The sequence below is a fragment of the Actinia tenebrosa genome, unplaced genomic scaffold (genome assembly GCF_029948245.1).
Source record: "Actinia tenebrosa isolate PJP-AT-01 unplaced genomic scaffold, QUT_ActTen_1.0 PGA_scaffold10__47_contigs__length_13832649, whole genome shotgun sequence".
Taxonomy (NCBI): Eukaryota; Metazoa; Cnidaria; class Anthozoa; order Actiniaria; family Actiniidae; genus Actinia; species Actinia tenebrosa.
Window position 1 is genome coordinate 12,431,322 of NW_028292570.1, and position 15,647 is coordinate 12,446,968.

The window sequence follows — 15,647 nt, forward strand, 5'->3', positions numbered from 1 at the left end:
CACGTGGGCTTGAGAATAAAATTCTTTGTTTGAGTCATATCCATATTCATGTGTCTTCTCATGTGCAACAGTTAAGCAAAGAAATGATACTCTAGGCAATGACACGTGGTCTTGAGAATAAGATTCTTTGTTTGAGTCATATCCATATTCATGTGTCTTCTCATGTGCAACTGTTAAGCAAAGAAATGATACTCTAGGGAATGACACGTGGTCTGAAATGGAAAAAACATTACTCCCAAGGCGAAAAGGTCTTTTGATGCTGTGTTAATTGAGGCTGTCCACATGTGGGCCTGACATCATATATACTGGTATTGATTAATTGTTTTTAAATAGAACCAGTAGCTCTCTAGCCATCATGATCACCGTTACCATCAGTCATCCCCATTGTTATTAGCCATCATCCTCACCATCATCATCAATATCATCGCCATCATCATTACCATCACCATTATCATCACTATCATCACCATTTTTTTACCACCACCACCATCACCATCACCATCTCCATCATCATCATGATTTTATGACTAGGAGAGACAGCATTAGGACAGTCGGCGTACGTACCCTCGTCAGTTCCGCCGTCTTTGTTTAGAAACTAAACAATAAATATTATTATACCTTTTACTAAGTATCTCAATTCTGATTGGTCGAGAGCCCTAAGCCAATCCCTGATATCGTGTGAACTCGACATGATAAATGTATTATCTATTAAGTTCATTCAAGGTCACGCTGTGGTAATTTTGTTTTTATTCATTATGCGTATTTATTTCCAGAATTATGTACAAAAACAATTATTTAAGGAATCCTTAACTTATTTTCATATATTTTATGAACAATTCTTGAAATATTTCAATTCTGAATTAAAAATTTTGCGTTTTTCACGCAACATCATGGCGTTCATAGTTCTTGTCTCTACAATTTAATGTTTATGTTGTTTTTTTTTCCAGTATACAAAATGTATAGTAAAAATATTAGCCCGAGTATTGATTGTATCATTATTATTTCATTGCCAATAATGCTGATATTACCTCATCTGATATTATTACAATAAGTATAAATAGTTCGTAATACAAAGTAATAATGAAGCCTTGATATATGCGTTGATATATATATTATTCGTTTGCGCATGACGTCATAGCTGCCATCTTCTTATATCATCCAACATGGCCGCCTTGTCTTTAGTACATTCTCACTCCTTGGGAACAATTGCAAACCAGCAATAATGAAAGGTCGTACTGTAGAAATGTTACAACTGGTGTTCAAGTTCTTCTTGGTCCATCTCTTCGAGGTTGATATAGATTCTCTAAAAATGAATGAACCAAAAATTTAATCCATCAATATATACATTAGTCAACCGGTCTCTAAGTCAGTCTGTCAGTCAATCCATCGGTCGGTCGGTCAGTCAGTGGTTTGTCGGCTGGTCGGTCAATCCGTCGGTCGGTCGGTTGTTGGTCGTTTATTTACCTCTTTCTCATTTAGCATTTTCTGTAAGATTTGATAAATGTCTCCAAATGCTGGTCTTTTGTTGCTATCCGCTGACCAGCATTCCATCATGACAGAATACCTCGGAAAAAAAGATGCAGAAAGTTAAAAACAACATCATCTCACACTTTCGAAGTATTTATGATAAATATCGTATCAAACAAAATATACAATAGATTCTGTCTGACTTGACACGACACGGTACGACATTAATCGAACCAATCACAGCGCGCTAATTTACCGTTCATCCAATCAGAATACTCGAACACAGCACAATCCACAGGGAGCCCAAATCGGGAATATTTTTATACATAAGACCAAAGTAATGTCCTCCATATATTTAACACAAAACTGTGAAAAAATAGATCAAAACTACAGTACGATAATTTTTGGCGCGCTTTTGATTTTCTATATGATCTCCTTATTGTCTTCGGTCTTATTAGCCAATCACAATCGAGAAAATTTGTAAATCTGAGGTGTCACTTTTCCGCTTGAAATCACGGAATTGCGGGCCACCAAATGAAGAAAACAAAAACGTTGCTAATAATAGGCTAATAATAGTTGTGAACAAAGGAATTTGGCGTGATTCGTGACTTTTGAATCACGCCAGATTACTTTGAGTCACGCCAGATCCCTTTGTTCACAACTTAAGCCTCACATCTGTGCGAGTTTTGAATTTGGTCTGTTGTAAAATAAGTACTTGATAACAGCCACACAAGATATTCATATATATTCATATTGCGAAGGTGGATATGTTATTACTTTTCGCTGGTCAATAAGCCTGAAGCGAGATGACGTTTTACCCCCGTGATCTCCAGACCATAATCCTTTTCACACTACTTTTGTTCTTTAATTATGACTATTGTTCCTGTATTCTCTAAGGAATCAAAAATTTTAATATGAAAGAATTTTAAAAACTATTATGGTATAGAGTCGGGGGTAAAACGTCATCTCGCTTCAGGCTTATTTTCTCAGGCTTCATGACCTCAGTTTTGCAGTGACGTCATTTCTACTAAGATGGAAGATTTTGTATTTTTTCCTTACAACATCTCGTGGCAGTGATGTGGTTTTGGCATCCTGTATCCATTGGACAGCAGGTTGTATAGTACGACAAGCTGAGTAATATCTGGGTACGGCGAATCCCCTGCAAATCATATCCAAATACAAAAACACTTAGCAACTCTTAAATGATCATGGGATACATAGAGGGAAAATTTTTATAGACTTTGTCGTATCAGTTAAAAAGAATATTCAGGTAGAAACAAGTTAACGAACTCTAACAATCGTGGGATACATAGGGTAGTTTATAGACTTCACGATCAGATTAAAAGTATTTAAGTACCAAGAAAGAAAGAAAATATTCAACAAAAACAAACCAAAAAATTTCAAATACAAAGAGGTTAACGAACTCTAAAGATATGTGTCTGTGGTCAGAGAAAAAACCAGGAAAAAACTCAATAACCGATTACCAAGCGTTGCAATCTCCCACAACAAGATACCAAATGACCATCTGAAAAAAATGAATAACGAAAAGAATAATATTAGTCCAAACAGAAATATGTTCAAATAAGTATAGTTAATAGAGGGGAATGGTTAGGAAACCTATTGTTATCACTAGGTCTTTGTTCGCTTTTGATGTTGAATCAGTCTTGACCGTGCACAATGTTCAATTTGTTCTATTCAAATATCTCTTATAAAATTGTCTTTAAGTAATATCTTGAACTACCAGCCAAAAGAAAGATTTTGGTCTGTTTGTCACTCAGCCATTGCCAACAATGGTAAAACAAAGGATTGTGCTCACGGCCACGCTTGAAAAAAGTGAACAAAGACCTATAACAAAATGCTTCCTAACCATTCCCCTCCATTAACTATGAAATAAGTTAACATTAGTGAGCATCCTAGTGATTTTACTTTGAGGTCCTTTGACGTGAGATGAAAAGGAAAAGCATTTCGAGGTCGAAAAAAAACTGGGTCGAGTGTGCACTGCATTGCATTGTGGGGCTGTTTTAGAGAACAAAATAGACGCCATCTTGAAAATATGTCATCTGCAACAGTCCCATAATGCATTGCAATACCAATTCGATCAATTGTGATCTCTTACACGTCGGTCTTTGTTGTAAATAGTCCTTGCAAGGCCTCCGGTGCCATCCACTTCCAAGGAACTTTTCCCTGAAGAAAGATAGACAGTTAAGGACAGCTAATAAGCCTGAAGCGAGATGACGTTTTATCCCCAACTCTATATCATAATAGTTTTTAAAATTCTTTCATATTAAAATTTTTGATTCCTTAGAGAATACAAGAACAATAGTCATAATTAAAGAACAAAAGCAGTGTGAAAAGGATTATGGTCTAGAGACGGGGGTAAAACGTCATCTCACTTCGGACTTATACGAGAAACTTCCATTGTAACATTGTAGTACGCATGCGTGTGTTGTAAAATACTGCGAGTGCAGTATTTAGTGGTAAAGGTATAGTAATAGCTAAGTATAATCGATTCATTTGTTGCTGTTACTAAGAAATTATCGTAAACGACACAAATGACAAAAAAAGCTGGTATGCGATGGACCACTATGAGATCTGACTGGATAAAAGAATTTAAACAATTAAAAGAAAATGAAAATCCAGTAGACCGTAGATTAAAATGTGTTTAGTAAGACGATATTTCGGCAACCCATTACTTGCTTTCTTCAGATAATGAAATATCGTTATACTAAACACATTATTATCTACGGTCTATTGAATGTTCATTTATTTTTAAATTCCTTTTAGAGCTACTGTCATTATTGTTGGTGGTGTTGCTCTTTCTGCGCATGCGTACCGGTGATTGTTTGACGTAAAATCCGTCAATCACGTGACGAGCAAGACCAAAATCAGCTATCTTAGCCACCAAGCTTGGCCCAATGAGAATATTTCTCGCTGCAAGATCTCGGTGAATGCACTAAAAATGAAACAAACAAAATTACTAATTTATTGATAATTTATAAATAATTTATGATATTGTTTGTTATTCTCCAAAGTACTGAACCTTGCTGTTTAAGAAAGAAAAAAGGCTGGCCATTTTGAGGACTAAAAAGAGCTTAAAAAGGAAACTAGAGCCTAAATCATGGATATCAAACTTAAATGGTCGTTCGTGTGGGATCCCTGTGGTGTGGGGCTTCCTTTGTCAAAGTCCAGGTTTTTCATCTAGATTCAAGATGGCGGACAGTATTTCTTCGCTGTGATATCTGCAAGTTTTCATTCATATTTTCGACATTTTGGAGCTTTAAATGGCGGAAAAATCACCAAAATAATTTCCAAAGAAGGTAAGATTATGAAATATGGATATAGAAATGATGGTAACACGAAGCACAAGTTTATTTTAACGACTAAAGTTTGATATGCACAACTTTACTATACATCTTTAATAACCTTCCAAGAAACAAAACCATTTCAAGACTAAATCTTTTTTAGATTCAATGGAAACAAACAACTGTAAAAAGATCCTAATTCTTTTAGTCATAGTTTGCAATCATTCCAAAGATAGTCGAATCAAAAGTGGCGGCCATGTCGGAGGCATAAACAATGAATACCAAATCTTTCGTTAGATACCACCAACATGGCGGCGATGACGTAACGTACAAACAGCCAATAGTCCTTTTTTATAGATAGTTTCAATAAGATCACCACAAGCCACTATATTGCTTGGGCTACCTGTGGTGCCACAAGTGTTCTTACGTTTCTATCGTGGAGGTGTTTCATTCCTCTTGTGATGTCAGCGGCCATCTTTACCAGGTCCCTCTCGGTTAGCCTCGATCTGATGTTTTCGTAAGATTTTTCTCTGATTGCTGGTAGACGAGCTTTGATCAGCAGGTCATTCAGACTACCCCCCTCTACCAGCTCACTAATGATGCAAATAGGATCTAAAAATATAGGAAATAAGAATGTTGACGGACCACAGACGGATTAGATAGACCACAGATAGAGTAGATATACCACAGAGAGACTAGTTAGACCACAGAGAGACTAGATAGTTCACAGACTGACTAGACGAACCACAGACAGACTAGATAGACTACAGACATGACTAAACGGACCACAGACAGATAAGAAGACCACAGACGGACTAGATAGACCACAGATAGAGTAGATATACCACAGACTGACTAGACGGACCACAGACGGACTAGATAGACTACAGGCTGACTAGACGGACCACAGACAGACTAGATAGACTACCGACAGACTAAACGGACCACAGACTGATATAATCAGAAGGGATAATCTGTTTTGATCTTACCATCTAGCGTGCATGCACCAACCAAGGATACAATGTTAGGATGTCTGCCGACTCGTTTGAGCATGTCAAGCTCAGCAAGAATATCATCTCGGTGTGTATGGGTACATGGGTCTGGACAGGATACATGTGTTGTTAGAGGTAGTTATTAGCAATTGTACTGATCTAGTGTCTAAACTACTACATAAGGCCATTTATTCTCTGAGTTAACCATGCACTGACTTAGATCAGCCCAGAGGTTGTTTCGGGGTTTAATCTGTCAGTTAACCAAGTCCTGACTTAGATAAGACCACGGTATAATAAAAGTAACATTCAATGATTATTCTTACTTTTCAGTGTTTTAACAGCGACAAACATTTCCTTGTTATCTTTCCTGGTGTAAATTCCCTTGTCAACCAGGCCAAAGCAACCATCTCCTAGTCTCTGATTGGTTATTCTTAGTCGATCACGTGGTATCTCCCAGTCTCTGTTAATGCCCATTAGGAGTAGATACATGGCTTCATCCTGGAACTCTTCCACGTTCATTGCCTGATACAGAAATTGTGATTAATTCGCAGTCACTGTCACGCTATTTTCATGGTCACTGTCACGCATTACGGTCCATACCAATGTCACGAACAATTGACAAAATAGGAACCAAACATTGCGCTTTGTCCAATGGGAACAGTGGTAGGCAAAACTATCCTGGTCACGCTACAGTCACCCTTCGGTCACGGAGGTAAGTAAAGCATCTTATTAGATTATCACTGAAATTCATACCTCATTCCTGATTCCAACATTTTTAATATTCTTCTGAGCCAGCGATGAAGTTGAAGTGGACAGCTGAAACAAAAAGAACAGTAAATTAGCGCGGACTGTTACTATGGAAACATACTAGTGGAGTGGTGCTCTCGCTGTGAAATACGATACTTTATGGGCGCTGCAATTTGGTACCGTATTTCTCACTCAACGCATGATAGACATTCTTTGATTACTATGTGCAAGGTATATATTATGTTGTCCAAAAAGCAGAAGCTATTCAAGAGTCTATTAGATGACTCACAGAAAGGGTTGTATTTTGTGATTGATGGAGTTTTCTCCTTTTCTTTGTGATGAGGATGAGCAAGATGACCATGATGACCAGTAGGATAGGCAGTAAAATCCCTAGTGCTGGTATTAGAGGGCTAATGCCACTGGTACTGCTGAATACATTGGGCTGGAAGACTTTTAGAAACACACAATAGTTATAAATAAGAACTCTTAACAGTCATTTGATAGGTAACCACACCGAATATATATATCTTGCGAGCTTCAGGTTTAACGAGGCCTTAAGTGGATTTCATGCTTAACCAGGCCTTGTATGGGTTTGATAGGTAACCAGGCCTTTTATGGGTAACCAGGTCTCAAGTAGATTTAATAGGTTAGCAGGCCTCGAATAGATTTTAAGGGTAACCTGGGCTTGAGTGGATTTCATGCGTAGCCAGGCCTCAAGTGGATTTGATAGGTAACCAGGGCTCGAATAGATTTTAACGGTAACCAGGCCTTGAGTGTATTTTATGGGTAACCAGGCCTTGAGTGTATTTTATGGGTAACCAGGCCTTGAGTGTATTTTATGGGTAACCAGGCCTTGAGTGTATTTTATGGGTAACCAGGCCTTGAGTGGATTTTATGGGTAACCAGGCCTTGAGTGTATTTTATGGGTAACCAGGCCTTGAGTGTATTTTATGGGTAACCAGGCCTTGAGTGGATTTCATGGGTAACAAGAGGCCGGGCTATTTTTCAAGATGGCTGCCAAATCAAGAACATATTAAAACAAGTACTACTAGTATGTTATCAATGCTCACCTGTAACATCAAGGAAGGCCTGCTCAGAGTATTTTGTACCAAAAGAATTTTCTGCCTTGCACGTGTATTCACCTTTATCTTCTTGTCTTGCGTACGTTACCATGAGAACCGATATGTTACCATTGGTCACCAGAGACACTCTTCTTCCAACGATGATAGGGAGCTTGTTCTTATACCACGTGATGTTCGGGCGTGGATTTCCCACCGCTGCGCATGTCATCGTTGAGTTCAACCCAGCAAGCACGGAAACGTTACTTGGACTCTCTAAAAACCTTGGCTTTTCTAATTGTTGTTGAAAGAGAAAAAAAATTATTTTCAGATATCAAAAAATACGCGTTCGGTAAATTTCATATTCATGATGGACGGATGGCTATTGCCAGTAACTTACATAAACACCACGACGTGTTTCCCTTCAACTAAAGTCCTTGTAAGACATGTATCTTGTTTATGTATCAACTCGGCATCAGTCGAAGTCAATAAAAATATTACGTATATAACTTACCAGGAATGTAAACAAGTAACGTTGCGTGACGTGACGTGGCGTTACCAATAGCATTCTTGGCATAACACTTGTATTTGCCTTCATCATCTTTCGTTACTGATTCAATAACCAATGCTGATTGTCGTCCTATTTGAGTCATCTTACCGGGAAATGGACGCTGATTGGAGGGAATAGGTCTAGTGGCGCTTGTGGATAGAGGAATGGATCTAGTGAAAGTGCTAGTAGATGGAGGCATTGTTTGAGTGATAGCGTTTGTCAGTTGGGGAGTGGTTCCAGTAAAAGTACTTGTCAGTGGTGGAATGGGTCTAGAAAAGATAGTAGTCGGCGAGAGACTGGGACTGGTATTCCTTGTTACGTCATTATCTGTACTATTTCTTGTATAATCAGCACGAGGTGTGATGCTTAATGCACCGGAAGTCATAATATCGGGTTTACTAACAACGTTTGCCACTGACATTCTACTTCCGGTTAAATTTTTGTCGTCGCTTCCGTTTCCGCTTCCAAGGACTATTCCATCTTTTAGCCAGCCAATCACAGGAATAGGAAGACCTGTGACATTACACACCATGGACACTCTGTTTCCCATAGCAACAGTCTGATTGACAGGACCCAGGCTTATTCTTGGACGAGAAAACACTAAGAAAATATGAAATATGAAAGAAAAATAGGCAATAACATCATCTTTACGCATGCGCATTATACTATTCTAAAAATTCAAAAGCACGATATTTTTGGTAAATTTTAACTCACCAGTGAGAAGGCTTCCATTGGAAGAAACTTCACCCAGGGGATTAGTTGCTTTGCAGATGTACATTCCCTGTGAAGTGGAATCTATCGTTTTCAGAATCAACATTGAGGTTCCTTTGTAAAACGTGGTCTTCTGCTTCGAGATAATGACGTTATTTTTGTACCACGTGATTAAGGGACGAGGAATGACACGTGATGTGCACGTGATATTTATGTCTTGTCCTTCAGTCGCATTGATATGGCGAGGTGGCTGTTGTGTTAGATAGGGTTTTTCTTTTTCTAGAATGAAACAAAACATGACGTCCTAATGTTTTACAGGATTTGTGTAGCAGTAACACAACAGACGTGTTCCATAAACCACAGGTAACCCATGAAGGTTTAATACAGTACCTTTAATGTAAATGGTCTCTTTGTGATAAGAGCAATCATACATATTTTCCACTAAACAAGAGACACTGCAACAAAAGAAAACAGTTATGAATTGAGAAGTATTTCGCCACGCAAAGGCCTTTGGGACGCTCCGTTACTCACTAGTTCCACTAACAGCTCACGTGACCTTACCCCTTAAAACGAGCAGTTGTGTCAAAATTAACGACACAGAAAAAGATAAAACTCCATCCTTTTCTCCCTTATCTTTACGTATGTGTATTCAACTAGGGTTTATGATCATTTGAAACCAAATGAAATGAAAAGAAAAGATTGGTAACAAGGTTTTATATTATGAAGATTAGAAACTTTTCAACCATCTTTTATCTTTCACGGCATCTTTGTAAATCAGTCATTACTGAAGGATTTTGTGTCAAATAAAGTTTATTATTATTAATATCTTACCTCAGAGTATCAGGTTTAGTCGTATTGAACTTCATAGTGCATGTCTTAACAGGTCTGGTATCTTTATCGGCAATAGGACAGAGATCTTCATCGACTGTCTCATTCATGTAGATCAGAATCGAGGTCGGGTACGAATACTCATCATTACCTTCCTTGCTTTTCTTTGCGATACAAATAATGTTGAGCACTTCATCAGTAGAAAAAATGTTGTCTTCTGGAATGAAGCTCAATTCTGCTATAGGTGACGTTGGATCTAGGATAAAAGATATTAATTATCCATCCCATCGCATCCCATCCATCCCATCCCATCCCATCCCATCCCATCCCATCCCATCCCATCCATCCCATCCCATCCCATCCATGCATCCACCCACCCATCCATGCATCCATGCATCCATGCATCCCATGCATCCATCCATCCATCCATCCATCCCATCCCATGCATCCCATGCATGCATCCATCCATCCATCCCATCCCATCCATCCCATCCATCCGTCCATCCGTCCATGCATCCATGCATCCATGCATCCATGCATCCATGCATCCATGCATCCATGCATCCATGCATCCATGCATCCATGCATCCATGCATCCATGCATCCATGCATCCATGCATCCATGCATCCATGCATCCATGCATCCATGCATCCATGCATCCATGCATCCATGCATCCATGCATCCATGCATCCATGCATCCATGCATCCATGCATCCATGCATCCATGCATCCATGCATCCATGCACAGTAGCAAGGTTAATCTAGGTCGTTGTTCGATTTTATGCATTGTTATATGACGTTGACCGTTCACAGAGAAGGAAAAGTTGCTCTGTTTGTTCATAGTATTCATAGTATTTGGAAATATTTTCCCCCCAAAAAAGACGTTCTAAAATACTTATTATTTGTTAATTAATCCTATATGGTTAATACAAATTGTTTATTGAAAAGAAAATTGCCTTTTTTCATGCTTTCTTATTTATCATCTAATAACTTAACTGTATCTGCGCGGAAATATTATTTGCATGGTTTATGGTCATCGGATGAAAGTTTTCACTTTCAAAATGTTCATACATGAAAATAACAAGGAAATGAGTATTTTCAGCCATACTTGCTTTGGTTCATTGTGCACGGTCAGTATCATGTGATGGTACGATTCAACATCAAACGCAAAACAATAGCTTTGTTCTTTTCTCTACTTTCACATCCCCATAACTGTACTTTGCGTCTTTGGGGGGTAACCAGAGGGTAAAAACCCACTTATTTTGCTGAAGGCTGATCAGACAATGTTGACAATACCTTGTTTGGCATCCAAAGATAAAATGAAGAAGTAAAAAATAGAAAAAGATAGAAGCTTGAAGACGTTTAAGGTAAATTTTAAACATTTTCGTGAGTCAATACATTTTCTGTAAGACCAAAACTCTTGATGATCTGTACACGCAAAAATAACTTGGAATAAACTGATAATCAGTATTGTACAGATAAAAGCAGGTATAGTATAAATTCAATTAAGAAACCATTCAATTTGGGACAGTTTTTTGATTGGTTACCCCCCAAAGACGCAAGGCATTATGGGGATGTGACAGTAGAGAATGCAAACCATTCCGCTCCATTAACTATGATTTAACTTTCAAGTATCTTAACTATCAAGTTCATTGATGGTATCATTGTGTAGAAAGAAATATTAAGTAGCATTTTTACTGTACATACGTACCTCTGTTGAGGTTCTTCATGTCGTAACATTGTTGGGAATATAGAATGAACAAAGAAGTAAACACAAACAAGATGAAGAAGCCCTTGTTGATCTCCATGACAACGAGGTGACAGGTAGTCTGAAAACAAACACGTGTTAAAGGTTATGAGTTAGTTGCCCGTCACTTGAAAAAACTGTTAAAAACTCGAAGAGTTCAAGGTTCGATGATGTGGCATGCATTTGCTGACTTTGTCAACTGAAACACCACCCTGGGGGGAGGGGTAGACAGCGTCCATTGTCGCCGCCAGACAAACCCTAATAAAGATACCAGGGTCTATCAGAGTGTACGCAATTATATCCGTGAAACAACCGCCAAAGATTCATTGTCTAATTGCAGCTATTTTGTACAAAATAATGGATATTACTTAAGCAGAACATTGGGAACAAAAGCAAATACCTCCACACATCTTTGTTTGGTTCATGCCTGAGTGAATTCTTAGCTATTTTCACTACTGAAGAGTTGTTAACGTAATACTTTTAAGCTCTACCTACGATCTAATTGTTTCATGGATATATGGAATTCACACTAGCGTCCTTTGTCTAAAACAGTTAACCGTCATACACTTCGAACCTAGAGGTCTTCATGTCTTTTCTCGCAGGTTATTGGAGAGACACAAGTGAAAGATTCGACCAGGAATACATTGAGTTCTAGCATTCACGCTTTAGAAGGATCAACATTTGAGCGTAATGGAGAGAAGCTTAGCATGTGTTCTTTGATTTTGTCGTGGAATTATGGCCCTGGCTTTATCTTTTGGATTTAGTGAACTGCGAATAGCAGTTGGTGTCGCCGTGAGTGACAGGGGAAACATAAATTAAAGATAACTCCATAAAGTCGCTCCGAAATAGCTTCAAAATGGGCGACGGACATTTAGGGATACTACAAAATATCAAGGTAAGTATAAATATTTTTTCATAAAAGAACAATTTTACATGTTACAAAATATTGTCATTAATATTTACGAAATCATAGAACAAGAGGTTGGTACTCACAGCGTTAAGGGCTAGGGTTCGACGGGGGGGCCGGGGTTTCAATTGCCTGGTGCATAAATACAGACGACTGGCGTCATTAGAAATGACTTTAGATTATAGCTATATCTAATTCACTCTTTTCCATACATTGGTTCACTGGTCAAACGCAAAGCCTTCAAGCGAGGCGCCAAATTACTTTCAAAGAATTGTTCAAATTTGAACCTTGCAACCTTGACTGAATGCTTTGTGTCTGACCAGTGAACCGATGTATGGAATGGCGTGGAATCATTTTACTCGTTAATCCTTTAACTGTTATTCGATTGCTAGATATAGTGATAAGCTATGAATATATAAATATTATTAACTATGCGTGTTTTCACGTTTCACAATTGGCGATTGAATTTAAATTTAAACAGGTTAAAATTCGGAAAATAAAAAAATAAAATGAAATACAAATTTCAATCAGTCCATATTAAAAAACAGAAATTCAAAACAAAGTAAAGATATCACAAATTATTTTTTTAAAAGGTGAGTCGTATCACGTGATGTCTTGGTTTGTTTGCGATTCTAAAAGGTTTTTCAATTATCATGATTATGTTTTATTCTTACTTAAGAAGTTAAGATAGCTGTTAACCTTATAAGGTTTTCTCAGTTCAACATTTCTTTCAAGCAAGAGTGCTCAAAATTGAGCTCGAACTTGCGGCATTAGACAAAGATAGAAAACATGGGTTATCGTATTCTCTGGTTTATAAGTTTTAAAATGATTGTTAACCTTTTCTGTAACGAGAAGCGAAAAACAATTTTTAGCCGAAGGAAGGTTGACAGTAGAAAAGGAAAAAAATGCTCTAGTGATGATAAACACCCTGTTGTTAAAGCCCGATATAGAACGATGATATAGCTTCTTACCTAACAATATATATCTCACTCTTTGATCAATTCTGGCTGTTGTTATTCTCACGATATCTTCAAGTACAGCACATTGGGCGATTCTTAGTGCGCTAGTTTTCAACAACAAAATCTTTCGAGGTTGCCTAATTTTTTTTCAAAGATTTTTTGGAAATACTTCTTGGCAAGGCCAAATATATTTGTCGATCTTCGTCTAAGAGCTTTTTTTACAGCTTTATTCTTTTCTTTCTTCTACAAAAAATTTCATTTGATTTTTATAAAAAAGTGTCAATCGATATTAGCTGTATTGTTCGTGTGTGTTTTTATATTTTTGCAAGACTTAATCAGAAAGCCCTTAGGAGGAACAATGCACCATTAATTTATCTCTTTTACTCCGACGAAGGACTAGCGTCCGAAACGTCAGTAAGTTTTTTCATCTTTTCACGGTGTATAATTTACCTTTTCATCATTACTAATTTATCCAAAGATAAGTGCGTATTTTCCAGAAAAATTCTCATCGATATACAATAGTTGGTTCCATGACAAAGGTAGTGGATATTTTTCTTGCTTTTTCCTGTTCATATTCTTATTTACTTTGACTTTTAACGAAGTTGAACCTTGTCATACTTATATGCTATAACAAACTCCTTTTCTAATTACTCACATTTCAATCTTGAGATTTGAACATAACTACTTAAAGTCGATTAAAGCACCTCAGTTCAGCAATAAAAATATGGTTAAAGAATATTTACAGACATTGCGTACTCACCATTTCGTGTTAGAAGTAAGTTCCTGTTTGATGTATTCCAAACACGAGTTTATATTTGATTATAACCAATAAATAAATGACGTAAATTACTTAAGAATCGGTCACCTGTAGTTCTAACGTAGTCCAGATGGCTGTAAACATTAATTAAAGACATGCAGAACTGCAAACTGCGATGGGAATGAAGCTTTCAAATATCAGTGACAAACTGAAACATGTCCCCAAATATTCATCTTTAACTGTTAGTTGTCATAAATCGGAAGTGATAATTGCATGGATAACAGCAGCACTTTTGATAATAATTACTCAAGTTTGGCGTTAAGTGTATGGATCGAGTGACAAGTATTTCATATTCAGTTTTTGGATATTTCAATTTCTATTACGTGTTTTGCCGCTAAAACGGATATCTGTTGTCCTCAAGCGTTTTGTGACTGAATTAACAGGACAACAACTCGCAGCACCAGTACAACGATCTAGATTGCGTCTCGAAAATTTTACAATTAGAAAAAGTGAGTTTTAGCGACATTCAAATGATTGCTTACCTGCGTCTTGTGATTGGATGAATGCAAAGAAGCCATTTGAGTGTCGAGTGCTTTCCACTCCTCAAACATCATTTAATAAGTCATATAATTATGCCATAAATAGTGTTATGAGATAAACCACTTTAATATATGATTGATTAATGATAAGAGTGTGCATACCTATTGTGTGAGAGTGGAAGAGGTTGTTAAGAAATGACGTTGATCAGTCCGATTCAGACTGAAAACTGGCGAGGAAATTTAAGTCATTTTTGGCTTAACGATCAAAGAAAGAAAGCCATGCCTTGACTTAGATCAGCCTAGAGGTTGTTTCAGGGTTTGATCTGTGAGTTAACCATGCCCTGACTTAGATCAGCCCAGAGGTTGTTTCAGGGTTCAATCTGTGAGTTAACCATGCCCTGACTTAGATCAGCCCAGAGGTTGTTTCAGGGTTCAATCTGTGAGTTAACCATGCCCTGACTTAGATCAGCCCAGAGGTTGTTTCAGGGTTCAATCTGTGAGTTAACCATGCCCTGACTTAGATCAGCCCAGAGGTTGTTTCAGGGTTCAATCTGTGAGTTAACCATGCCCTGACTTAGATCAGCCCAGAGGTTGTTTCAGGGTTCAATCTGTGAGTTAACCATGCCCTGACTTAGATCAGCCCAGAGGTTGTTTCAGAGTTCAATCTGTGAGTTAACCATGCCCTGACTTAGATCAGCCCAGAGGTTGTTTCAGGGTTCAATCTGTGAGTTAACCATGCCCTGACTTAGATCAGCCCAGAGGTTGTTTCAGGGTTCAATCTGTGAGTTAACCATGCCCTGACTTAGATCAGCCCAGAGGTTGTTTCAGAGTTCAATCTGTGAGTTAACCATGCCCTGACTTAGATCAGCCCAGATGTTGTTTCGAGGTTCAATCTGTGAGTTAGCCATGCCCTGACTTAGATCAGCCCAGAGGTTGTTTCAGGGTTCAATCTGTGAGTTAAACATGCCCTGACTTAGATCAGCCCAGAGGTTGTTTCAGGGTTCAATCTGTGAGTTAACCATGCCCTGACTTAGATCAGCCCAGAGGTTGTTTCAGGGTTCAATCTGTGAGTTAACCATGC

At 37.9% G+C, this 15,647-nt stretch overlaps 1 protein-coding gene across 1 annotated transcript; it reads right to left on the reverse strand.

The window, feature by feature from the left end:
* Positions 1-727: 727 nt before the first annotated feature.
* Positions 728-14,456, reverse strand: LOC116301850 (fibroblast growth factor receptor 4). Its single transcript, XM_089027000.1, has 18 exons — positions 14,031-14,456; positions 11,369-11,486; positions 9,659-9,911; positions 9,218-9,282; positions 8,831-9,106; positions 8,081-8,716; positions 7,579-7,860; positions 6,798-6,958; positions 6,515-6,577; positions 6,085-6,283; positions 5,759-5,869; positions 5,197-5,381; positions 4,301-4,420; positions 3,584-3,651; positions 2,952-2,992; positions 2,527-2,626; positions 1,465-1,564; positions 728-1,303 (listed from the first exon to the last, which is right to left on the reverse strand). The coding sequence occupies exons 1-18, from the start codon at positions 14,031-14,033 to the stop codon at positions 1,247-1,249; spliced, it is 2,838 nt and encodes a 945-aa protein (XP_088883126.1). The 5' UTR covers positions 14,034-14,456; the 3' UTR covers positions 728-1,246.
* Between the last annotated feature and the right edge of the window lie 1,191 nt (positions 14,457-15,647).

Bases quoted from the DNA above. Each gene is read 5' to 3' on its own strand.
- LOC116301850 (XM_089027000.1), bottom strand. The intron at 6,959-7,578 runs GTGAGCATTGAT...TGTTTCTAAAAG, and splicing joins GGCCTTCCTTGATGTTACAG to TCTTCCAGCCCAATGTATTC. The intron at 4,421-5,196 runs GTAAGAACACTT...TTTCATTTTTAG, and splicing joins AACACCTCCACGATAGAAAC to TGCATTCACCGAGATCTTGC.